General features: G+C 36.6%; 1 protein-coding gene across 2 annotated transcripts; it reads left to right on the top strand.

The window, feature by feature from the left end:
- The first annotated feature begins 628 nt into the window (after positions 1-628).
- Positions 629-25,779, top strand: LOC141489831 (popeye domain-containing protein 3-like). Of its 2 annotated transcripts, none has more exons than XM_074190227.1 (3): positions 629-734; positions 20,242-20,945; positions 25,634-25,779. In XM_074190227.1, the coding sequence occupies exons 2-3, from the start codon at positions 20,461-20,463 to the stop codon at positions 25,755-25,757; spliced, it is 609 nt and encodes a 202-aa protein (XP_074046328.1). In that variant the 5' UTR covers positions 629-734; positions 20,242-20,460; the 3' UTR covers positions 25,758-25,779. The 2 variants fall into 2 exon arrangements, with proteins under 2 accessions (XP_074046328.1, XP_074046327.1); XM_074190226.1 differs by lacking the exon at positions 629-734 and adding an exon at positions 18,723-18,814.
- Positions 25,780-26,405: the final 626 nt, after the last annotated feature.

Genomic DNA, 26,405 nt, shown 5'->3' with positions numbered 1-26,405 from the left:
AAACAAAAGAAAGAAAGAAAGAAAGAAAGAAAGAAAGAAAGAAAGAAAGAAAGAAAGAAAGAAAGAAAGAAAGAAAGAAAGAAAGAAAGAAAGAAAGAAAGAAGAAAGAAAGAAAGAAAGAAAGAAAGAAAGAAAGAAAGAAAGAAAGAAAGAAAGAAAGAAGGAATATTATCGTGGGGCAGTTAGATGGCGCAGTGGATAGAGCACCAGCCTTGGAGTCAGGAGTACCTGAGTTCAAGTGCAGACTCACACACTAATTACCTAGCTGTGTGGCCTTGGGCATTGCCTTGCAAAAGAAAACAAAAACAAATGCTAAATGCCCACGGGGAAGATGAAAATGTGGCACGCGGAGCTGCGTGCATGCTCCCAGCCTGAGCTCCGGTGTCCGTGGAGCGCGCGGACTTGCTGGAAGTTCCCCGGGCCGGACTCCACGGCCCGGCCCGGGCCACCCTGGGCCCGGCCCGGCCCGCGGCTCCTCCCAGCTGTGGCTCCGGCGCCCGCCCCCCGCGCCCGCAGCAGCTCCGGCGCCAGCCGCACCTGGGGGGCGCGTGCGCCGTGGCGGCCCTGGCCCCGCTGTCCTGCCAGCCTCAGTCCGGGCTGCCGCGACCCGCCGGCCCGGGGCCGCCCGCAGCCCCCGAAGGAGAGGCCCGGCCCGGGCGGGGCCTCGGGGGTCCGGCGGGGGCCGGGACCTCCGGCCAGGCGACCCCGGGGCGCGTGCGGAGCCAGAGGAGAAGGTAAGCCGGAGCTGGGGGAGAAGCCGCCGCCTCTTCGCCCGCCCCCCGCGCGGGCGGCCGCTGACAGCCCGGCTCCTGGCGGGGCTCAAAATGGAAGCAAAGTTGGCGGGGCCGCGGCTTCGGAGCAACTTTCCCGGAGCTCTCCAGCCCGCGCCCCTCCCCGGGCTCTGCAGCCACTCGCGCGCCTCCGCTTGTCGCCCCCCGAGCCCCCCTCCCCTGCCTCAGCCTCTGCCCGGGGTCCCACCCCAGGCTGCCAGCACCGCCGACCCGGTCCTTCTGCCCGCCGATCCTGCCCGCGCCCCGGCCTCGGGACCCCTTCCGACAGTCGGCGAGGGGATCCGAGAGAGGGCAGGGGGCTTCTGAGATGCTCTTTGGCGCCTGTGCTTTTACCTGCCCTCGCTCCCCCTCCCCAGACCCTGGAGGGAGCAGGATGGGCTCCCCGTGCCTTCAGTCGCCCACCGGCTTGGGAGAGCGGCCGCGTCTAGCTGTGCGTCTCCGTCCTCTCTAGTCCGATGGACACATTGGGTGGAGAGGGGGAAAATAAAGAAATGATCCTTCAATGTTTCCCCATTCCTGTTCTGTGTAAGGAGTTTGAAATGGAGAGGCAGGCTCGGGAGAAATGCCGCGTCTAACGGTGCGTCTCCGTCCTCTCTCTAGTCCTATGGACAAATTGGCTTGAGAGGGGAAAAAATACAAATGTGATTCTTGACGTTCTATGCAAAGAGTTTGAAATGTAAAGGCAGACTTGGAAGACATTTGTAAAGGGTGTTTACTATCACTCCATCAGGAGTGTCCTTCTTTCCTCCTTCCCTTCCATCTTTTCTTCTTTTGCTTCCTCATTTCTTTACTTTTTCCTTCCTTTCTTTTTTCTTCCTTCCTTTCCTTCTTTTCTTCCTTCCTCCTTCCCTTCTTTAATTCCTCCCTCCCTCCTCCTTCCTTCCTTCTTGCCTTCCTGCCTTCATTCCATCTTCTCCTCTTGTAAGCAAAATAAAAGGATCTCTAATACTCAAGAGAGAAATCCTTGGTGGGACTATGGTTAAATCATTTCTCTTTTCTATTATTCCCTCATTTGTAAATTATAACAGGGCTGAAATAGATGACTTTTAAGGTTCCATCCAGCTCTGGTGAGTCTTGTCTTTATACTGATTGAAAACACAGAACATCAGTAATATATAGAAGGTGAGAACTGTTTTCAGTAAAGAGGAAGTCTCCAACTTTGTAAACAAATTCAAAACCTTTCTACCAAATGGGTAGAATGTAGTGTTTAAAACAAAACAAAAGTTAACTTCCATATTTTAAATACTTAGAAATTTCAAGGTAAGCATAAGTTATATTTATTTCTTCATGTTTAATTCCCCAAAAAGCAACTGCATAAAAGATTACAGAGTATAGTTGGGGATTATTTTGGTAATAAAGAACTATACAAGAATGCTCAGTTGAGGACACAAACAAGACTGATCAAATCAAGCTTCAGTTTCCTGACCTATAAAATGAAAGCATTGGATTGAATGAATGATCCCTAAGATTCCTCTCAGTTCTAGCATTCCACTACATTCCACTTCTAGACAGTATTTTCCAAATTACAATTTAATACAAGACATTACCTGTTCTCTAAAACTGTGTATTTAAGCCCTCAGACATTTGGTAAACAGTTGGATTTCTTTAATTATACAAATCTCTTGTAATATCTGAATCATAGAACAAACTAAACTTCTAAATGGTGACATTCTATGTTGTTAAATTTAAAAATGTGTCACCAGAAACTAGAATCCAGACTTTGTACCACAGAACTGACTAATAAGGTTGGCATATCTTTTTTAGTTCTACTTGGTCAAAAAGGAGACTTCAGAAGATGGGAAGATGAAGACAAGGCCTCTTTATGAAACAATCCACAGCAATGGGCATAGAAATAGAGATACTACCCATGGTGATGGGATAGTAAAAAATTTTAAGGCAGCCTTTGCAAAATTTCTGAGACTGGTCCTTTAAAAAGTAGAGGAAAGCTATAGATATTGTTGCTGTCAATGAGGATCATGGGCATATAAGGCAGCATCCAAGGCTCTAAATGAAAAGCACACACCATATTTTTTTTATTACATTTGTAAAGAAACAATTTTAAGATTTCTCCTCACTCACCTTTTCTTCTCCCACTAATTTTCAAGAAACAAACAGGAAAATGCTTCAACATGAAAGTCACAGAATTGTTTTATAAAACGTTTGATCTCATTTTTAAACAAATCTGCTGCTGATTTAGGCCTAATAATTCCTAGTTTTGTCTTTACATGATGAGCCTTTATATTGCATAAAACCATTGCTAGTGTAAAAGACATAGAGGAGAGATAAAGTTGTGCAACTAAATTATTCACATAGTTAACAGATGTGACTTGGTGAGGACAGAAGGCTATATGTCTGCCTTCTGAGTAAGTATGGGAACAGGATAAAACCTATCCTGTGTGAAATCTGAAGAATCCATGATCTTTTTGACTTTGCCTAAATTCAGTGTGCCTTACAAGAGATATGGTCATTAATTTTCCAGCACATCATCCAGCTGAGGATATAATACAATCTTTTTATACAGATGAGGAATAGCACAAATGCAGACTTTTGTATGAAGGAGGGAAGTATTATATTAGAATTCAAAGCAGGTGCTTATGAAATCTAATTTACCCAATCTGTGGCTAGTAAGTAAAAGCAGTGAAAGAAAGAATTACATTTTTTATTCATACACTTTAGACTTGGAATGAAGTTTGAGGTAACACTTCACATTTACATTAATGGATTTATTCCAAATAGATTGAAGCAATTATCATTTATTTTTTCAACAAAATGCATTCTTTTTTTTTTTTTTTAGGTTTTTGGAAGGCAAATGGGGTTAAGTGGCTTGTCCAAGGCCACACAGATAGGTAATTATTAAGTGTCTGAGACCAGATTTGAACCCAGGTACTCCTGACTCCAGGGCCTGTGCTTTATCCACTACGCCACCTAGCTGCCCTCGAAATGCATTCTTTTTGGTAAACTGAGAGACTTCTGAATCCAAAAGCTTGTTTTATCCTCTTAAAAACATTTTATTACTTATAAAGATTTGAAGCTTTGGAATTTCAAGTCAATGGAATAGCTAATGTACTGGTTTGGTCAAATATAGTGTACATGAGGGTAAAAAGATACCATTAGTCTGAACAGGGAGGTAGGAGCCAGATTATGGAAGGCTACAAATACCAACCTAACAAGTTTATATCTTAGAAGCAATGAGTAACTGAAGATTTTTCAGGAGCATTTTATATATTATAATTATATATATATATATATATATATATATATATATATACCTATGTGTGTATGTGTATGTATGTATGCATATACATATATAAACACAGTTGATGAGCAGGAAAGAGAAAATTATTCAAGGAAATTAAGGAGTAGTTAGGTAGAGATAAAATAATGATTAATAATAATACCTAATATTTACATAGTGCTCACTATGTGTGCCAGGTACATTATTAAGCACTTCACAGTTCTTATCTCATTTAATCTTCACAATTTAACAAAAGTTAAATGACTTCCTTAGGATCACACAGGTTTTTGCTAGGCAATGGGGTTAAGTGGCTTGCCCAAGGCCACACAGCTAGGTAATTATTAAGTGTCTGAGATCCGATTTGAACTCAGGTACTCCTGACTCCAGGGCCGGTGCTCTATCCACTGTGCCACCTAACCGCCCCCTGAGACTGTTTTTGAATTCAGGTCTTCCTGAGCACCCTATCTACTGTGCTAACTAGCTTACAATAACAATAAGAACAATAATAATAACTTTTATATAACATTTAAAGATTTGCAAAGCACTTGGAACATGTTTTCATTTGATCCTCACAGCAATCCTTACCAAATAAGATGGGAACCAAAGGAGAGCAATGGTGCAGAAGTCAAGGTATAATAATATCTAGGAGCAGGAGTTGGATGACAATATTACAGTCTAGAGAGGTAAATGAGGACAAAGAAGGATACTAGATTCAGCAGTTGAGATAGTTACAGCTAGCAAATTCAATAATGTGATATGGTCAGAAGAATACAAGAATACAAGACTTTGAGAAGTAAGGGAGGTCCCAGTTATAAAGCAACCAAGTATAGAGTTTTTTTCACCCTAGGAGTTTGACTTTGAAAGGGAGAAGATGCAAGGATGAGAAAATTTGTAGAGAATGACTAAGATGAAAAAATAAAAGGATAGCCATATAATAATGAAGACTAAGTTGAGACTAGATCATATAAAAATCGTGGGTACCAAAGTTACATATTTATTTAGCTGTTAGTGTTTTACCCTTGAAAACTACCTTCCAACTACTCAGCAATTTTTTATATGTACTGACTTTATATGTACTGTTTCTCCAATTAGATTATAAACTTCCATGGACAGAAATAGTTATTGATATCTCTTTGTAATTCTATAAAGAACACAATCCCTGGAACATAGTTAATACTTAATAAATTATTGTTGATTCATTGTGAGTAAGAGCAGGTAATTTGAATGTTGAGGGTAGCTCAGGACTGGAGTTTGGCTGGGCATGTGTAACTTTTAGACAAGGGGGCAAACAATTCAAAAGTATTTGATAGTGCATACTTAAATTGGTCAATCAAATAAGCAAGACTATGAGGATAAGAAATCAAGGACAGAACAAGTTTGATATAACAGGAGAATACACTGAGGGTTTAGAGGTCATGGGCAAGATGAAAAATAGGCTTAAGAATAGTGAGACTAAGGAAGAAATGGAAGGATCAAATGTTACGAGAGAAAGAAATTTCAGTGTTCCAGATCATGGAGGTAACACAATTATAGCTGATGGGGAGATGAAATGTCTAACCATCTATATCCATAGAGTTTAGTAGGAGGATGAGCTAGGAGGTGATGAAGAGGAAAATAAAATGCATATTGTTGTTTCCATATACGTTGGAAAGGGTTATGAATCAGATACTAAATTCATAGGCTCATAGATTAGGTTATTTAGGGAATAGAACTTGGGACTTGGAGTTGAGAAGACCTGAGTTCAAATTCTGTCATAGAATTAATTTGCTGTGTGACCCTGCACAACTTACTTAATCTCTGTCTAATTCAGTTTCTTCATCTGAAAATGTAAAAAATAGCACCTAGGGTTCTCATGAGAATAAAATGAGAGAAAATTTGTAAACTACCTGCAAACCTTAAAGTACTATTTAATGCTAGTTATTATTAGACTTATATCTGGAAGGGACCTCAGAGACCATTTAGTCTAATCCCCTCCTTTAGGTGATGCTCATGATGAAGTGCCTAAAACAAAGGCTTAGAACATTTTTGACAAAGATGATAGAAATGCTCATATTTCTAATTGTTACATATTCATTTGTGACAGTCTATGTTTCTTTTGGGAGGAAAATACTAGATTGAGGATCAGAAGGCCTGGATATAAACCCCAGGTATGCCATACATTAGCTCTGAGACTTAGAGCCATATAGCTCATCTCTCTTGGCATCTGTTTCTTCCTCTGTCAAATGAGTTGAACTAAATTATACTAATAGCTCATGTCTTTCAAATTGCTTTCTGACTTACCAAAACTGTTTGTCCTTCCTGGCAACCTTGTGAGATAACTAGAGTGTGTTTTACTATTGCAATTTTAAGACATGATGAAATTACGACTTGAAGTTTATTACTCGGGCATTAAATGGCGTCCTGAAATGGGGTCAAATTTAGAAAAACAAAAATTAAGGTTATTTAGGTTGTATTGTTTTTTATTTATTGTTAAGTATTTCCCAGTTATATATTCTATTTTAGTTTTAATTTATGAAAAAAACTAGTATTTCTATAACATAGTCGAATATTAAAAAAAAAGATGATTGCATATGAAACTGCAAATTACTTTTTGCTATGAGGAGTTTTACTGGCAAGTTGCAAGCCCTATGTTTACACCACTGATTAGATAGAGCATAGTACTTGAAATCAGGGAGACCAGAGCTTGCATTAGATGCTTTACTATCTGCATGACTGTGAGCAAGTCACTTAGCTTCTCTCTCATTTTCAGTTTCCTCCTCTTAAAAACAGAAATAAAAAGAGCACTTACCATGTAAGATTTAATGAGATAATATGTGTAATGTGTTTTGGAAAACCTCAAAGACCTATATAAATTTTAGCTGTTTTATTATTCTCTTTATTATTATTATTTATTATTGCCAGAACTGGGACTTGAATTCAAAGCATGTAAATCTAATATCATTTTCACTAGACTAGACTGCAATAAAAATGCCAGAATTGAACTATGTGGAAGTCAAAGAATAGTGAATTTCAGATATATTGGTGCCACCTCTAATAAAGGGTAGGGTCAGTAGACATTTAAAAATATGTTATTTTCAAACGATCTTTAAAGTCAAGTGATCCTAGGATCATAGATTTTGAGACTCAAAAAGACAAGATGACTTATCCAGGGGTCACACAGGTAGTAAGTGGCAGAGACAGAATTCAAGCCTAAATTATATCATCATAAATCTAATGAATTTCCACTGTTTCACTCTTTCTAGCTTTCAGGTATGTTGAGAAACTCCATTAATATCTCTGAACTTCAGATTCCTTATCTACAAAGTAGAGATAATCATATTGATACTTTTTACCTTACTCTTGTTTTGTGAGGATTAGAGGCAAAAGTAGAGTGCAGCAGTGGCTAGATGGCGCAGTGGATAATGCACCAGCCCTGGAGTCAGGAGTACCTGGGTTCAAATCCTGTCTCAGACACTTAATAATTACCTAGCCATGTGGCCTTGGGCAAGCCACTTAACCCCATTTGCCTTTGCAAAAATAAAAAAAAGTAGAGTGCAAAGTTTTGTTAATATGTTTCTGGACATTGTGGTACTTTTTGGTGCTGAACACATTTTCCTTGTTCAATTTTAATATTGCTCCCTCCCCAAAATGGCTGCAAAATATGTGTGCACATCAGGTTTCTCTCTCTCTCTCTCTCTCTCTCTCTCTCTCTCTCTCTCTCTCTCTCTCTCTCTCTCTCCTATTTATTTTGACACTTTGAAAAATCTCTTATTTAATTGATCACTCGTTCTAGTGACCCAGATCAGGAAACTTTATAGTTTCTGTGCCTTGACATTGGCTAACTTTCTGATGATGATTTGTCTAAACTGATCTTTAGATGACAGCTGTGTGGTGTAGTTCATCATCAGGACATGCTCACATTACAAATCATATTCTCTACCATTTTAAGCCTTACCAAGCAACAGTCTGTGAGGCAGGTAATGTTAATTATTTTTAATCTCCATTTTACAGATGATGGTATTGAGTGGGAGAAGGTTAAATTCTTTGCCCAAAGTTACATAACTAATAAGCAAAAGAGGACACTTAACTTCAAATCCACTTCTCTTTGTATTGTCATGTTTTATTTGAAACCTTTCTAACTTGGTCACACTTTCTGGTTCTTTGGCTTCACTGGGATCACTTCCAAGATCTAAAAGTCACTTACAGAAGATGTTCAAGGAGAGATAACCTTTGACATCTACTTAAAAAAAAAGAAGAAAATCATATGGTACTTTCACCAACATAAGAGAGACCTTGGGGTGAAATATATCCCCCCACACAAAAAAAGATACAAACACAGAAATACACACACACACACACACACACACACACACACACACACACACACACAAAGATAAGAGTTAAAACCATGGAAAATGATGAGGTATAGAGGAAGAAAAAACTTCAGAATACTCACAGGTTTGGACCAGCAAAGGAAACAAAGAAGGAATGCTCAGAAAAAGAATGAGGAGAGAACAGTGTCACAAAAACTCAGAATAGAGAATATCTGGGATTAGCAGTGTTAAATACATTAAAGAGCTCTAGAATTATATGGTCTGAAAAAAGTCATCAATTTTGCCAATTAAGATATCATTGTGTGGTGCATAAAAAGTTTAAGAAACATAATTTCTGAGTAATTAATCATTTTCTTAATTATGCTAACACATAATTAATAAAAGATATCAGTGGCACTCTTGAATGCCAAAACTCCTAATGGAGAGGCTGGGGGAATGTGACTTTGATTATGTCTTACTTCCAAATCACCCCCAGCCTTGGACAGTCTAGACAAAGGATCTACCCCCCTTCCCGAACATGCCTGAGTGGAACACTATGGGCTGAAATTCACCTTAGATTAAATTCTTTGTAAGGTTTCCTAGTTGAATGGGGCAACTCCACCTGGAAAAGATAGTCTAAGTAAGATAAATTTTTGGAAAGTTCAGAGATCTCCCCAATAATTAGTTATTTAATAATCATTTCTTTCAATTGATGATTGTGAAGAGAGTAGAATCTCTTGGAAAGCCAAAATGCAAAGGGCTGAGGGGTAAGAGGATAGTAGGTGTAGGTAACAGAGTATACAGGAAAAGTCTTGTAGTTTTGTTTAGAAATATAACTCTGCCAAAGATTCCTCTTTCCACCATTCCTCTAGTCACTATTTTTGTCATGAATTTAAAAGGGAAAAAATGAAAACTTACATGATTGTTTAGCATTCAAGCAATACAGTTGAACACCTTTTTAAACACCAACCTTGATTCTTTGTTGTTATTCAGTCATTTCAGTCCTATCTGTATTCTAATGATCCCATTTGGTGTTTTCTTGACAAAGATACTGGGGGAGGGGGTTGCCATTTCCTTCTCCATTTCATTTTAAAGATGAGGAAAGTGAAACAAACAGGATTAAATGTCTTTCCCAGAGTCACACAGCTAGTAGTCACACAGATTTGAATTCAGGAAGATGAGTCCTTCTGACTCCAGGCCTGGCATTTCATTCTCTGTCACCTTGCTGCCCTAATCTTGATGGTTACCAGCTGTATAATTATCACTTACCATCGCTGAGATTCAATGTCATCATCTGTAAAAATGGAGATTATAATTACTACCTGCTTTAGAGAATTTTTGTGAGCTTCAAATGAGATAATTTGGGTAAAATACTTTATAAACTTCAATATAGTATATAAATATCAGATAATGACAAATCATAATTATATTTATATATTATGATTACTATTCTTAAACTGGAGATAAATGAAGCCAACAGAAACATGTTAGATGAAACAATTTCTAATGTCTAGATTATGTTGTATTAAAGTTCTTTTAGTAGCAAAATGGTTAGAGCACTGACCCTGGAGTCAGGAGAACCTGAGTTCAAATCCAACCTCAGACATTTACTAACAGTGTGACTCTGGGCGAGTCACTTAACCCCAATTGCCTCAAAAACAAAAAATAAAGATCATATTAAATTGCTATGGGAGTAATTATTGTAATATGGTAGAGAAAGCTCTGAACTGGAACAGGTTCTGAATTTGAATTCTGTCTCTGACACTTGACTACCTCTGGGTCCTTGGGCAAGTAATATAACCTTTATAGGCCTCAATTTCCTCATCTGTAAAATAAGGAGAGTACTACAAGATTTCTCCAGTCCACTCATGTTTTATATCCATGGCCTATGATTTTGTTTCCATTTGATACATATTTTTCCCTATTGTTTTAATGTAATAATTTTAATAGCCACAGTGAATAAGTACAAACCCTAACCCTATGATCTCGGTGTAGGACAAAATCTTTTCTTGGCAAGAGGTGAAATAGGGCAAGATTGGTAATTTTGATGATTTTACAAGACCCACTGCATAAATCACATAGCGTTCCTTTCTGTATGAGCTCAGTATATGATAAAATATTTTAAAGTGAAAAATGAAATGGAGGTAAAGGTAACTTAACATACACCTCAGTCCATTTGCAAACCAGGTAACATGAGAAAACATCAGGAAAAAAATATGAGTTCAGAAGACTGATGTAAATTCTAGCCTTGCCACTTATTAGATGTATGAACTTCAATGAGTCATATCCTTTCTGAGCTTCATTTCCGTCATTCAGTTCAGATTTCCATTGATTCTTCCAGCTACTGAAAGGAAAGAGACAGATGGGAATCTTAAAAGAAGGAAAGAACTTTGTTGTTTGTTTATGTTTATGCATTGTGTACATTGGAAATTCCCTGGTGAAAAAGACTATCTTTTCTATGTTCTGTTTTCAACAAGGATTATAGTGTCTCCCTTCAGTGTGTCATTTGACTCATTCTCTTATTTGATTTATTAATTAATGCAATTAATTAATCCTTTATTAATTAATCCAGTTAATTAATCATTCCAATCTCTAGGGCAATTCAAGAGTGCATTTGGATATTTTCTTAACTAATTAAGTTTTAATACTACTCAATCATCAGTTGATCAAATATTAACAAACAAAAGAAATCTCCTTTCCTAAAAGTAAATATTTATATTTCTCTCTATATTAAATTCTTTGACCTCTTAGAATGAATAAATATTAATATTAATATATAAAATATTATACATATAAAATAAATATTAAATTTATCTAACATTGAATTTATTGAAGAAGAAATCAATAACACAGATGTAGATAATTAACAATATTTTAGTTCTGAGAATGATCATAGTCAGTGTCACTTCAAACCTTCACTTTAACATCAGTAAGGAAGGAAATAAGCATTTATTGAGTACTTACTAGGTGTCTGGCACTAAGCTAAGTGATTAACATATAGTGTTCCTTTCTATATGAGGCTAGTATATGATAAAATCTTCTAAAAATGCTAGGAGGCAGATGCTATTATTATCCTCAATTAAAGACAGAAAACCAAGGAAAACAAAGATGAAATGACTTGTCCAGTGTCACAAAGGTGGTAAGTATCTGAGGCTAGATTGGAAATCAGATTATCATGACTCCAGGCCCTATCTACTATGCTACCTAGTTACCTCTAGCACATGACTTCTCACTTCTGAGAACATAGTCAGGTTAACAAGTAAATATTTTTCAAAATAATTTTCTTCATTCTTTCCATATCCTAAGAATTAAAATGGTTCCATCCAGCAGGAAGGCTTCTCTACCTTCTGTTAGGTTGTGACAAAGGAAAGAAAAAAGCCTAAAACCCAGCATCTTCTACATTTCTTAAACCATAACCATGAACAATTTTTACAAACATAGTGTCAATATTACTTTTTTGCACAATATTCCCTTTGGCTCTTAGTTGTACCTAAAGCTGCTATAGAAAATGATTTTGAAATGTGTTACATACAGATGACCAAGGCCATTGACACATGCATTTTAACAATATCTATTTTTTTAGGTTTTTGCAAGGCAATGGGGTTAAGTGACTTGCCCAAGGCCACACAGCTAGGTAATTATTAAGTGTCTGAGGTCAAAGTTGAACTCAGGTCCTCCTGACCCCAGGGCCAATACTCTATCCACTGTGCCACCTAGCTGCCTGTCAACAGCTATTTTTTAAAGATGCCATTAGTGCCTTTTGCTTAACATACTTATTTCTGTAAATACTACATCACATCATCCCAGTCCAGTATCTCATAAACCTTACTTTGTACTGTTAGGCAAAACTACTTAGTTCTATGATCTTCTTTTTAAAAAATGCACATATTATTCCACAATAGCAGCTCATAGGATCTTGGATTCAAATTTGAAAGACCATCTGGACCAACCTCTGTCATTTTGTAGATGAGGCAACTGAGACCCAGAAAATTAAAGTGATTTTCCCAGAATTTCCAACTCAAGAAGACTTCCAAATTCACAACTCCTGAACTTCCATCTCCAGAAGAACTCCATGTCACATTGCTCCAATATCTCTGTTAGAAGAGATGTTCAGTCTGATTCACTAGCCATTCTCTGGATCCATGATCAATTTTCATTGACTTTGAGCTCGACCTCATTTAATAATCTTTTCATTTTCATTTTTAAAGTCATTGTGCATATTATTCTTTTTGATTCTGTTTGTTTCATACAGATCTCATGTTTTTCTGAACTCCTCATATAAAATAATTTCTTACTGTACTGGAATCATTCACTCCAATAGATGGACTCCCATTTTGTTTGCAATTCCTTGCTACCACAAAAACTGTTGCAATGAATGTTTCCATACTTATTGGGTCTTTTCCCTTCCCTTCTTCCTTTTCCTTCCTCCTTTCCTTCCTTCCTTCTTTCCTTCCTTCTTTCCTTCCTTCCTTCCTTCCTTCCTTCCTTTTTTTCTTTCTCTTTCTTTCTTTCTTGCTTTCTTTTCCCCAAGAACTTTTCTTGTAGAATTTAAAATTGAATTTCACAGTTGAACCAATTCGTGGTCTCTGCAGCAGTTTTATAGTGTATTTGATTTCCCACATCCCCTTCAACATTGATTATTTATAGTTTGCCAATATCCAGGCTGTAAAGTAAAACCTCAAAGTTGTTTTAATTTATATCACTTTTAACTATTAGCAACTTGGAGCATGTTACCAGGTGGACATTTATTGTTTCCACAAGATAATAATACCTTATATTTATATAGTGCTTTAACTCCATCCAAATCATTTTAATGGACATTATCAGATTTGATCCTGACAACAATCTTATAAAGTAGGAAGGGAAATAATTGTTATCTGCATTTTACAAATTAGGAAACTGAGGTTCAGGGTTAATTGATTTGCCTCTGGTCATAATGAAAGGGACTAGAATTAGTGAGGGTCTGAAGATTCAGATTTTACAACAATCTGAGACAAGAGGAGGAAACCAATTTAGAGATATGGTAATTTGACTTCTGGAGTATATACTGAAATTGATTCTAATAGAATGAGTAAAATATTGATATAAATATGTTCTTCTGAATTGCCTAGCAACCAACAACTAGTTCAATGATACAAGCTATCTGGAGTCATTGATTCCAACTAAATAAATACTTTAACTTGGTAAACACAAATAAAATGCCAAAAAAAATTCACACATGAGAAAACTGGAACAATTGACATAGGAAATTATCCTGGATGAAGTGGGCATAGAAATATGAGTACAATTTCAGCTGAAGAAAATGGAGGATAGCAGGGAAGAATATTCCTGGTAAAGTAAATGAAGTAGGCAAGGATCCAGATGCCAGAAAGTAAAAGGGTCAGTTTCGGTATGTAAATGGTAACTTGGAGCTTAATTATAAAGATTTTTACATGGTAGAGAAATCTGGATTTTATTCAGGAACCACTAGGGAACCGTTTTTGAGAAGTGAAATAATGTGATTAGATATGATCATTAATAATATTGATTCAACAAATATGATAAACTGGATACAAAAGAGGCTGGATGTTGGGGAAATGGAAAGAACTATTGTCCTAGTCCAGCATCAAGGACCTAAATTTGGTTGATGTTAATGGCAATATGAAAGATGGCATGACTTTCAGGGACATCACCAGAGTAAAGTCTACAGTCCTTGATGTCTGGTTGGATCCTCTTCTAATACTGTTATTTCTCTAGAGCTACGATACCAATCACCTGATCAGGGAGAAGGTTAATGTAGGATAAAAACATTGCATTCACAGTTCAAATCCCAACTCAACTACTTATATATCATTTGTGACCTTAGATATGTTATTTTAGCTTTTGGGGTTTCAGTTTCTCCTTCTATAAAATTAATCAATCCACAAATATTATTAAATACCTATGATGAACAAGGTACTAGGCCTGGAAATACAAAGTCAAATGTGACCCTTGACCTCAAGGTGCTTATTTTCTAATTAAGGAGATGACATGTTTATATCTTTACATGTGTGTATGTACCTAAAAGACATATTTAAAGCAAATACAAAATAATCTTGGTAACACAGAAGGTACTAGCAGCTGGATAACCAGTAAGAGCCTAAGGCAAAAGGTAACTCATGCTGAGTCTTGAAGGAAACCAGGAATTCTAAGAAGCAGAGAGAAGGAAGGAGAGTATTCTTGGCATAGACTAGTGTGAAGAAATAAATGGTACAGAGAAAATTGAGTATTGAAACTGAAGAATAGCAAGAAACATAGCCTGGCAGATAAATGACTCAGTCAATAGAGTCCTGGACTTGGAATCAGAAAGACTAGTCTTCCTGAGTTCAAATCTGACTTCAGGCATTTAATAGCTTTTTAACCCTGGACAAGTCACTTGATCTTGTTTGCCTCTGTTCCTTACCTATAATATATCCTGGAGAAGGAAATGACAAGCAACTCCATTGCCAAGAAAATCCAAATGGAGTCATGAAGAATCAGATACAACTAAAAGGACTGAACAATAAACAACAAAATATTTTGACAGGACATAATATTCATGGATGGGTGTGTAATATGTAATAAGTTTAGATGTAAAAAGCTTTCAATGCTAAACTGAGGAGTTTACATTTGATTCTAGAGTCAATGACTTTAAAGAATAAAGAGGAATGTGTGGTTGGTATGTGACATACCTGCATAAATACAAGTCAGGTCTGCATTTTAGGAAAACCATTTCTTTGCTGTTTTGAGGATAAATTAAAGTAGAAAGGTCCCTGCGGGAGGGAGACCAATCAAAAATCATAATCATTTAGGCCAGTGGTTCTTTATTTTTTGATCATAGGACTTATTTACACTTAAAAAATTATTGAGAACCCCTCAAAAACCTTTTGTTTGTGTGGGTTATGTTATAGACATTTATTGTATTAGATATTAAAGGATCTTATTATTGTGAAATTGATGGTATTGACCAATGGACCACCTTAAAGGGTCTCATGTAACCATGGGGATCTCTGTTAGGGACTGTTGTGTGTGGGAATACTGTAAATCTTCATCACCTGGTGCCCTTGAGCACTACAATATTGTTTTACTAAGTGTCATGGGAGTGGGGGTGGATTAGAGACTGGGGAGGAGATTTAAGTACTTGTATTTTGGCAAATAAACAGAGACCTTGGTGTACAAAGGGAGAACTTGTTTTCCTTGTCTCCCGCCCCTTCAATGCTCACCTGGGGAAGGTTAAGGGAGTCTGGAAAGGGACTCAACAGATCTCTAAACTAATCTTTTTGAACTGTTCTCTAGATAGGAGATGATAAGAACCTGGAGTAGGGTGATAACTGGGTGAGTAAAGAAAAGGGGACATATGGAAGAGATGGTTAGTTTGGACTTGATCTTTAACAGTCCTTTCAGATCTAACAGTCTATTGTTTTAAGTTTAAAATTAGTTTGACTTTCTAATAGGAAAGTACTACAGATTCCACATCTCACACAGTAGCTGCAAAGCAGAGCGAGATCCCCATAGCTCTTACTCCACAGTTCTTTCATAAACCCTTCCTTGATCAGCCAAAACTTCCATGGTAACAAAGATTAAAAACAAAACAAACCAGAAATACTTTTCCTGAAAATCAATATATTAAACATATCTGCCCACATATACTATATTTCACACCTATAGTTTTCCCCTTCTTCAACAAAAGGAGGCTCTTTGCTTTCTCATCTCTTCTCTGGGCAAATGATTATTGTATTTATGTAGCATTCAAATTTTTTAAATGTTTCCATTGTTAGGGGCGGCTAGATGATGCAGTGGATAGAGCACTGGCCATGGAGTCAGGAGTACCTGAGTTCAAATACAGCCTCAGACACTTAATAATTACCTGTGTGGCCTTGGGCAAGCCACTTAACCCTATTTGCCTTGCAAAAACCTAAAAAAAGAATTAAATTAAATTTTTTCATTGTGTTTAATATTTTGTTACTTCTGTTTATTCTGTTCCTCTTCCCATATATCTCTGAATTCCTCATGTTCATTGTTTTTATGATGCAAAAATATTTCTTTATATTCATTTGTCATAATTTAATAGGCCTCTATCCTATTTCTAGTTCTTTGCTCCACAAGAAGTATTTCAATGACTGTTTTGATTTATGAGGGACCTTGCTTTCTATCTCTGTCTTTGAGATATGTTCTTAGGAGTGGAATCTCTGGGTCAAAGAGTATAGATATTTTAGTCACCTTTTCCCTTATATAGTTTTAAATTGTTTTCCAGCATGAGTGGAACAAATCACAGTACCTGAAGGGCTCTTAAAGTCCATCTCTAAGAGTTTTTAACATGATGTTCTTGGACCCCCTAGGGTTCTGTATATAGTTTTCTGGAACTTATGAATCTGAATAAGAAAAAAAATATATTTTTATTTTCGCTAGTATCTAACTGAAATTTAGCATTCTCTTCAATTATTTAAAAACAACATTCTTGTGAGTGATCCATGGTCTTCACTAGATTGACAAAGGGGTCTAGGTCTATGACACACACAAAATATTAAGAACACCTGGCCTCCTCCAATCACATAATTTCATGGATGAGGAATTTGATGTTCTCAGAAGTTGAACGGTCCAAGATGATGGCTAACAGAAGGAGTAGCATGTTTATCTTCACAAAGTCCCTCTAACATGAATAATTTCTATCTTTTGTCATCTTTGACAATTTACTTGGCATAGTATAAGCCTTCAGAATTAATTTAATTTTAATCATCTTCATTGGATTGGCGTAATCTTTCAAATGGTTGTGAGAAATTTACAGTTCTTCACTGGAGAAGTATTTGTTCATTTGAACAAGTGCAATGAACCACTTATACTTTGAGGAATGACTCTTGAATATTTGTGTTAGATATTTATCACAAATGACCTTGGAGTCTATCTGGACCTATTTAAAAAATTATCCCTCCCTTTAAGGAAGGCGTTAGTACCAGAGGAGTTAGGGATATAGAGTTAGGGAAATGGAGTTACTTCTAATTGCATTTGTGGCAGTGATAACCTTTCCCTCTGGCCAAGTGGTTTCACTTCTCAATGTAGTTTTTTCATGGAACAAAGCCATGATATCTGATATCTCGTCAACAGGATCGGCTAATAGACTTTTAAAAATAAAATGACTAAAAATAGCCCCAAAGTTCTTTAGTCTGTTATCACAGGAGGAAAAGCAAGCACATCTTTCTAGTGGATGCCATTGTTGTCCAGAGCCTTTAAGTGTCTCTAATAATTTGCTGTGGATCCTTCAACTCCCTACAGCATTGGGAATTCATTCTGTATGACTCACATAGAATAAGAGTTCTTTTACCATATGGCCTAAAGGGAAGAGAATATATGTGTAACAGAGCAGTGTTGGTAGTAACATTTTTGACCATCTGGAAAATCAGTATACAGTACATGTAGCCAGGAGTATTCATAGCATTTGTTTAGCTATATGCACTCAGCTTTTAACCTGAAATAACCTCTAAAACATTAAGCTAAAATGGAATTGTTTATCTCAGATTTCTTGAAGTTTGGCTCATATTCAAATTATTTTTCTTCATTGATTTATTAATAAGGAGAGGATTAGAGAGAGTCTACTTATGCAGTCCAGCAACTAGTCTTTGATTAGTAGAGGGTCACCTGGGAGCACTAAGAGGTTAAATTACTTGATCAGAGTCACACAACTAGTATGTACCAGAGATAGAACTTGAAGCTAGGCTTTTCTGACTCCAAGACTAAACATACTCCATAATGGCTTTCAGTGATTTATTAAAAAATCTTAAATTCCTTATTGAAAAAACATCTCGGGGTGGCTAGGTGGTGCAGTGGATACAGCACCGGCCCTGGAGTCAGGAGTACCTGAGTTCAAATCCGGCCTCAGACACTTAATAATTACCTAGCTATGTGGCTTTGGGCAAGCCACTTAACCACATTGCTTTGCAAAAAAAAAGAAAAAAAAAGAAAAACATCTCATTACTCTGATATGTCTTTTTTGGGGGTGAAGCAATTGGATTAAATGATTTTCCTGGGATCACCCAGCTAGTAGGTGTCAAGGCCAAATATGAACTCAGGTTCTTCTGAACTAGTGCTCTATCCATTGTGTCATCTACCTACCTCACCCTCTTAAATCTTAATAGTTATATTTTCATTGTTTTCAGAATTTTAAATTTCTTTTTTTATTATTTCAGTGTATACTATTTATTTTTCTTTTGTTTCTTGAGAAATGTATAAATATGAAAATAGTTTCAAAAATATCATAGCATGCTAGTAGTAAAGCAAAATGCTATTTAAATTTCTCATGCATATCTTAGAATGTAATGATCAAAGATTTATTAGAACTGGAATGAATATTAAAGGGCATTGTTTCCTTCTAAAGCTAGCCCTATTCTGAACTTCTCTATCTCTGTCAAGGGTATGATCATCCTTCCAGTTACTGAGGTTCACAACTTTGTAGTTTTCCTGGATTCCTCAATTTATCTTTCTCTGCATATCCAGTCAGATGCTAAGTAAGTCTTGTCACATTCTCTCTACTAACATAGCCTCTACCATAGTTCAATCTCAGGACCTCATCCTCTCTCCCCTGAACTTTTACAACAGTCTCCTAGGTAGTCTCACTACTAACTGATTTCTCCCTTCTATTATCCAGACTCTACAACACTGCCAATGTTGTTCTTAAAGTAAAGGTCTAAACATATTGCTCCCTTGCTCAGTAAACTCCAGTGACTCCCTATAAGCTCTAAAATCATACATGAATTTCCATTTTGAATTGAAATCCTTCACATCCTGGCTAAATTGCCAAATTTATCACATATTAGTCCCCTATATGTTCCAGCTAACTGACCATGTTGCATTCCATCTTCCATTGTCACTCCTTTTACACAGAGTGGAATGAACCAGTTCATATTCTCTGCCCCTTAGAATCCTTAGTTTCTTTCAATACTTGGTTCATCCTTTCTTCGCCTTCTTAGGTGCTATTCTGTATGACTAGTACATATGAACTATTTGTGCCCAACCTGTGGTACAGCCTTTCTAGGTCATATTGGTCTGATCAATCACAGTCGGATACACTATACTTTGACCCCAAAAATGTGATGTTTAAGAATGGGGTTCGAGAATGAAGGACAACAGCCAACCAGGCAGCTACTAATGTCTTACCCAAATAAACTTTGTATTTGTTTTCTATGTTATTCACATACTTAAGTGTATATGTTGTCCTCCTCCATAGGAAATGAGTTTACTGGACATAGTGTAAGCCTTCAGAATTACTTTAATTTTCATCATATTCATTAGATTGGAATAATCTTTCAAATGGTTGTGAGGAGTTTACAGTTCTTCACTGGAGTAGTATTTGTTCATTTGAACAAGTGCAATGAACCATTTATCCATTGAGGAATGACTCTTGTATATTTGTGTTAGGTCTTTATTACAAATGACTTTGGAGTCCATATGGACCTATTTAACAAAATTATCCCTCCCCTTAAGGAAGGCATTAGTACCAGAGGAGTTAGGTATATAGAGTCAGGGAAATGGAGCTGCTTCTACTTCCATTTGTGGCAGTGATAACCTTTCCCTCCAGCCAAACAGTTTCACTTCTCAATGTAGTTTTTTCATGGAACTCTCCCCACAATGTCCAGAATAGTGACTGAGATATAGTGGGTACCTAATAAATGAATGCTGATTGATTGATCTAGTCTAATTCCCTATAAGGAAGAAGTGGCAAAATTAATTTTTGAACCATGTCCTCTGATTAAAGAAATCAATCTTTATCAGAAGTGTTACCTGAATACTTCTTAGATATTTGTGTTTTATATGAGCTACTTGACTACAAGCAAATATTTGCAACTGTTTACTTGTCTAAGTTATCCTAATGATTCTTTCAACATATCTCTTGATTTTTTTCATCTTGGTTAAATGGACATTTTTTCCCCCACAGGCAAGACATACCATGTAAGGACTGAATCCAAAATGGAAAGTCAGCTGAACCTAAAGAAATTAGAATGGTTTCCTGAACACTTTTACTGCCATAAAGATTGAAGTCATCCATGTGAGTCCAAAGAACAAAATGTTCCTGGCCTACGATCTGAGGATGGCACAGCAAAAGACTTGTTCATATGCTTAAGAGCCTTCAAAACAGAGCCAATTCCAGTCAGCCATGGGAGAAAATGCAAGCATATGGTGGAACTTGCTAGGTGAACATCCACTCTGCACAGCCTGGAAGCAAGAAGCAGAAGGGTCTATTTATCACCTTGCCAGTATCTTATTCATAGTTGGCTTCATGGGAGGGAGTGGATTCTTCGGGCTCCTCTATGTATTCAGTTTGCTGGGATTGGGCTTTCTCTGTTCTTCAGTTTGGGCTTGGGTAGATGTCTGCGCTGCTGATATATTCTCCTGGAACTTTATCCTGTTTATCATCTGCTTTATGCAGTTTGTTCACGTGGCTTACCAAGTTCGCAGTGTCACCTTTGACAAAGAATTTCACGAGCTCTATAGCTCTCTGTTCCAGCCCCTGGGAATCTCATTACCTGTCTTCAGGAAAATTGTTTTGTGTTGCCAAGTGGTCTCATTGGAAAAAGAGCACTGTTACGCTATGCAGGGCAAAACACCAATTGATAAACTCTCTTTACTTGTGTCGGGAAGGTCTGTAGCTATCTCTTTATGTTCTCTGAGTGTGTTAATGTGTGTTCCCTCTATGTTCAACTATTTCCCAGCTTAGTGTGCAGTGGCCCCAAGTAGAGTTTAGCAAGAAAAAATTTACTCTTTAAGTGCTATGACCAGACCTTCCAAATTTTATCATAGTTCAACTGAATCACTCCATATCTATAAACTACAGAGGCATTTCTTCACATCAGTTTTGATGTAATAAGGAAGTCAATGATAGAGGCATCTAGGATACTATATATATATATATATATATATATATATATATCATTGAGGAGATATAGGACTAAGATGTTTCAGGTCAAACATCTCTTCTCAAAAAATCATAGGAAGGGCGATTCAAATAAAATTGTGCATCTATTTATTATGATGCTTTGTTTATTACCAATCTAAGGCACTGAGTATACATACATACATATACATATATATATATATATATATATATATATATATATTTCCTTCTAAGTAGGAAAATGTAAATTTTATTATTCTCTCCCAATTATTGGCAATTATAAAACAATGCACACTATGTTTCATTTTATAAAATTCTAAAATACATAAATGAATTTTTAAAACTTGTGAATTATAGAATTTGCTCCAGTGGTACAAACTGGAATTATCAAGGCCAGTCTATCTTGTCTAACTTTTATCCATATCCTCCCTCAGGGAATCCATTCAACATGCCAGATGCCTTCTTAGAAAATTAAGTTTACAAAAATCCAAACTTAGAGAATAGAAATTGGTGGAGGAGATGGAGAAGAAGCAGGTTTTGCTTCCTTCCTTCCTTCCTTCCTTCCTTCCTTCCTTCCTTCCTTCCTTCCTTCCTTCCTTCCTTCCTTCCTCCCTCCCTCCCTCCCTCCCTCCCTCCCTTCCTGCCTGCCTGCCTTCCTGCCTTCCTTCCTTCTTTCCTTCTTTCCTTCTTTCCTTCATCAGTGTGAGGAATTTATAGTGTGGAAATTTCTTCTAGTGATTCAGATCAGCAAACCAAATATAACATACACACACACATGCATATATATATATGTATATATATATATATATGTGTATATATATATATATATATATATATATATATATATGTATATATATGAGAGAATCAGGACCTCCAGGATGGGGAGTTGAAGAAGTTCAGCCTATCAGAAGCTGGTTTTGAAGCTGATTGCACTGAAATTTTATGTGTAAAAGGAACTAATGGTACATCAAGCTGCAAAGACAGTTTGGAGCATGATTGTGAATGGCTCGATGTCAAACCAGAAATTTCTAGTTTATATTAGAGACAAGAGAGAAACTTAGGACCTTTGGAACAAAAGCAGGGAGTACCAGGATCCTGACTGGAATAAGGAAGAGACTGAATACACATAGACCAGTGAGGAGGCCATTGCAATAGCACAGACCAGAGGAAATAGATACCTCAACTAGAGTAATTTCCATTTAGACAGTTTGAGTTTAGTGAATGAGATAAATGTGAAAAATATTATGGTGGCAGAACTGACGAGACTTAGAAACTAATTGGATGTGAGAGATGAGGTTAACAGGGTAAGCATCAAGAATAATTCCTAAATTGTGAACTTTGGTGACTGTCAGAATGTTAACTAGATGGAGCAGTGAATAGAGCAAAGGACCTGGAGTCAGAGACTTTTTTCTGATTTACTAAGCCTAGGAACCCCCTCAGAAAAAAGGATTGAGTTTGGTTGGGCAAAGTTCACAATTAGATGAATTCCTACTGGCCTATATGATTTGATTTCCATTTAGACAGTCTCTTCCCTTAATAAAATGCACAATAGTATCTAAAAACATTCTATATTTCAGTCAATCATTATCTAGTTCTTGGGTCTGAAATATTCACCTTCTTGTCCTTTTTGAAAAGTAAGTTGTTGGGGCCGGCTAGGTGGCACAGTGGATAGAGCACTGGCCCTGGAGTCAGGAGTACCTGAGTTCAAATTCGGCCTCAGACACTTAATAATTACCTGGTTGTGTGGCCTTGGGCAAGCCACTTAACACCACTGCCTTAAATTTTAAAAAAAGTAAAAAAAAAGTAAGTTGTTATAAGGAATAGTAGCCTACACACTTAATCCAGTTCAGATATTTGCCAGTTGTTTGACTCTGAACAAATCATTAACTCACTATATGCCTCAGTTTCCTTGTGTAAAATGAAGATAATAATAGTATCTATCTTCTAGGATCAAATGAAATAAAAATTATAAAATTCTTTGCAATGTTAAAGCTCTATATAAATGCTAGTTCTCATATGGTTCTCTTGGAAGAATAGTGAAGTTAGAAGAAAAAAAATGTGTAAAGGGGGAATAGAAAGCATTGTTTACTTTATAAAATGATTCTTAGCAGATGTGAGCACCCTTAGCACAGTTAAAATTGGGACTTACTTTTACACTCAGATTTTACATAAAATTACCTGAAGTTTAGAAAGTGTTATAAAAGTAGTTCCCTGACATATATGCTAGGCTAATCATGCTTTCTTATCTCTGACAGTCTTTCCACAGAGGATCTGTAGCTCTAGGTCCTTTCTTTATCCCAGAGTCCATTTTCAACCTCAGCTAACTTCTATCACTAACATTTCTTGTACACAAAAATACCATGAGAAATTCTATTAGATGCCCTTCTGCATTTCATAGATGGTATCTATCTCATGTCCAGAAATACTAAGCTTAGGAACCCAATTTTAAAAGGAACTAATTTGATCTGACAATTTGCTTTTAGCTATTGGTCTACAGATTTATTTCCTTTTGTATATAGCCTCTTCCCTTCTTAAAGTTCACAATAATATCTTTTTTACATTTTAGATTTTATTAGGAATTTCTTTCAAGTTCTTGGGTCTGAAACACTCACCTCCAACCCTTTTTTAGAAAATTGAGGTGTAGCCAGGAGTGGTGGTTCACACCTGTAATGACTTGAGAAGGCTAAGGCTAGTGGATGTCTTGAGCTTCAGATTCTGAACCACAGTATGATAAGCTGATAGGTGTCCAAGCTAATTTTGACATGAATATGATGAGTTTTAAGTAACAGGAGTCTACAGGGTTTCCTAAGGAGGGATAACCTAGCCCATGTCAGAAACAGCAGGCTACAGCTCCAGTATTGATCAGAATAAGACCATGGCAAAATGCAACCCTTTTACTTCCAACCTGGAAAAGATGGGGATACTCAGTCTTGACAAGGCAAGGCAATGCAAGGCAAGGGAGGAAAAGGCAAAGAAAAGAAAAATGAGATAGTTGCCCATCTTTTGTCTCTCAGCACCTCTCCAATTTATCATAATATCTCAAAGACTGCTGACAATCATTCAGCAAACACAGCTACAAGTTATTTCAATATTCTTTTAATGCTATGGTTCAGAAAAATCACATTCTATTTCCTAATATTATTTTTAGAATCAACTGTTAATTTCCTACATCCTATTTTATCTTCTAAAAGTCTTAGCTTCAGTTGTAGAAACTGATGGAAGTACTACTTGTACCTTTGACTTCTTAAGTTTCCCACCCAAATTTTTTCTGGCAGTATCATTTGTTCCCATGTGGAGTCATCAATAGTGAGTAGCAACCTTCAAATTTAGACAATCTCAAGAGATTTTCCATAACATACAGAATGCATTTCCAGAAAGATAGCATAAGTCCTAATGGGTTGTATCAAGTCATCATACAAATATCATACAAATATCTTTTATAAGAGTTACCTTCCATTACTGGGGAACCAATAATAGATATTGCCATTAGGCTTGAAATGTTATGAAGCGGAAGGGGTATCCTCCAGCCCTTTTACCTTATCACCAAGACTAAGGCTAGTTTGCATTTAATGTCCATATATTAATTTTTGGTAGCTAAATGGCATAGTAGATAAAGCACCAGACCTAGAGTCAGGAAGATTCATTTTCCTCAGTTCAAATGTACCCTTGGATATTTACTAGTTATTATGTGACCCTGGACAAATCACTTAACTCTGGTTTGTCTCAGTTCCTCATCTGTAAAATGAGCTAAAGAAGGACATGGCAAACCACTCCAGCATTTTTTGCCAAGAAAACCTCAAATGGGCTATGAAGAAGCAGACACTAAAACATTAACACCTTATTGATGGTGTGTGACAAAAATGCAAAACTGATACAAGAAGTCTTTGCAGGCTTTTGCCTTTAATACCTACTAAAACTCTCTCTTATTTGAGAAAGTAGCACCAGTTGTGGTTCAGCCTTTTACTGCTTATGCTGAAGATATGTTCCTGACCTCCCTAGATGATTGAATATTTCTTCCTATAGAAACATTGTTCCACATAATATTCACCACCTTCCAGGTATGGTCCTGAAATTAAGGCACATTGAAGTCCTTATGTGTTGACTTGGGGACTTAATTTTTCACTGGATTTCTATGGGAAAATATGTTCTTGTTCCACACAACCGATTTATACATGAAAATGGAAATTATTATTATTAATTTGAAGTCTGCTTGAATTATAGTTCATGTCAATTCTTTGAGATTTATTTTTTCTTTGGATGCAGTATGCCTAGCCCATAGTAAGATACTTAATAAATGTTTGTCAGTTGATGAAAATGTTTGTACTCCACCCACTTCGTTTTTTATGTGGATGGAGAGTAAGATCAAAAGTGCCCTTAGTATTAGAATGCCTCTTTCTTATAATTGTACAATTTATGCCCATTGTACTTGGTGTAGGATCAGAGTGACGGTGGATGGAGAGTTTCTACATTACATTTTCCCCCTTCAGTTCCTGGATTCTCCTGAATGGGATTCTCTTAGACCCACAGAGGAGGGAATTTTTCAGGTAAAGTATGGATGAACTGCTTAATATTCAATTCTCTGGATTATGGACAATAAAATATAAAAGAGAAAAATTGTACCAAAATCACTTATCTTATCTAGTGTTATACTTACTGTATAATATTTTTTTAAAATATGAGATTTAATTTCCTACTTACTCAGCTCAAGCTTATATTATATGAACACACATAAAACTGATCATAGCTTTGGCATATAATTGAACATGTTGGGAAGAAACTAATGACAAATTTTGAAAATTGTTTTAGGTGAATGAACTATTTTAATTCAGGCTATACTTTGAAATTCATAAGTGGGAAAATTTACAAATAAACTAAAATTCAAAGACGTATTAGGAAAGTCATTTTGTTTTTTTCTAGGAAATGCCATTCTCTTGGGTATCATGAAAAGTGATAACATCTGTTATGCTCAGTTGCATCTAGTTATTTTGAAAGTTAATGACTCAGTAGGTCCCCTCATTAGGTTTTATGTTTCATGTCTGAAACATTATCCTTTTGTATAACCTATCTATGGTATTTTGTGTATAAAATGTGGGAATCCAGAAGTTAAGCCTTTAGATGGTTTTATTTTATTGAGATTATTTGTTCATTCTAGGAGCCAATTGGGATTAAGTGATTGAGGCCAAATTTGAACTCAGGTCTTCCTGACT

The sequence above is a fragment of the Macrotis lagotis genome, chromosome 5 (genome assembly GCF_037893015.1).
Source record: "Macrotis lagotis isolate mMagLag1 chromosome 5, bilby.v1.9.chrom.fasta, whole genome shotgun sequence".
Classification (NCBI taxonomy): Eukaryota; Metazoa; Chordata; class Mammalia; order Peramelemorphia; family Peramelidae; genus Macrotis; species Macrotis lagotis.
The sequence above is the reverse complement of the archived record's forward strand: the minus strand, read 5'-3'. Positions and strand labels throughout refer to the sequence as shown.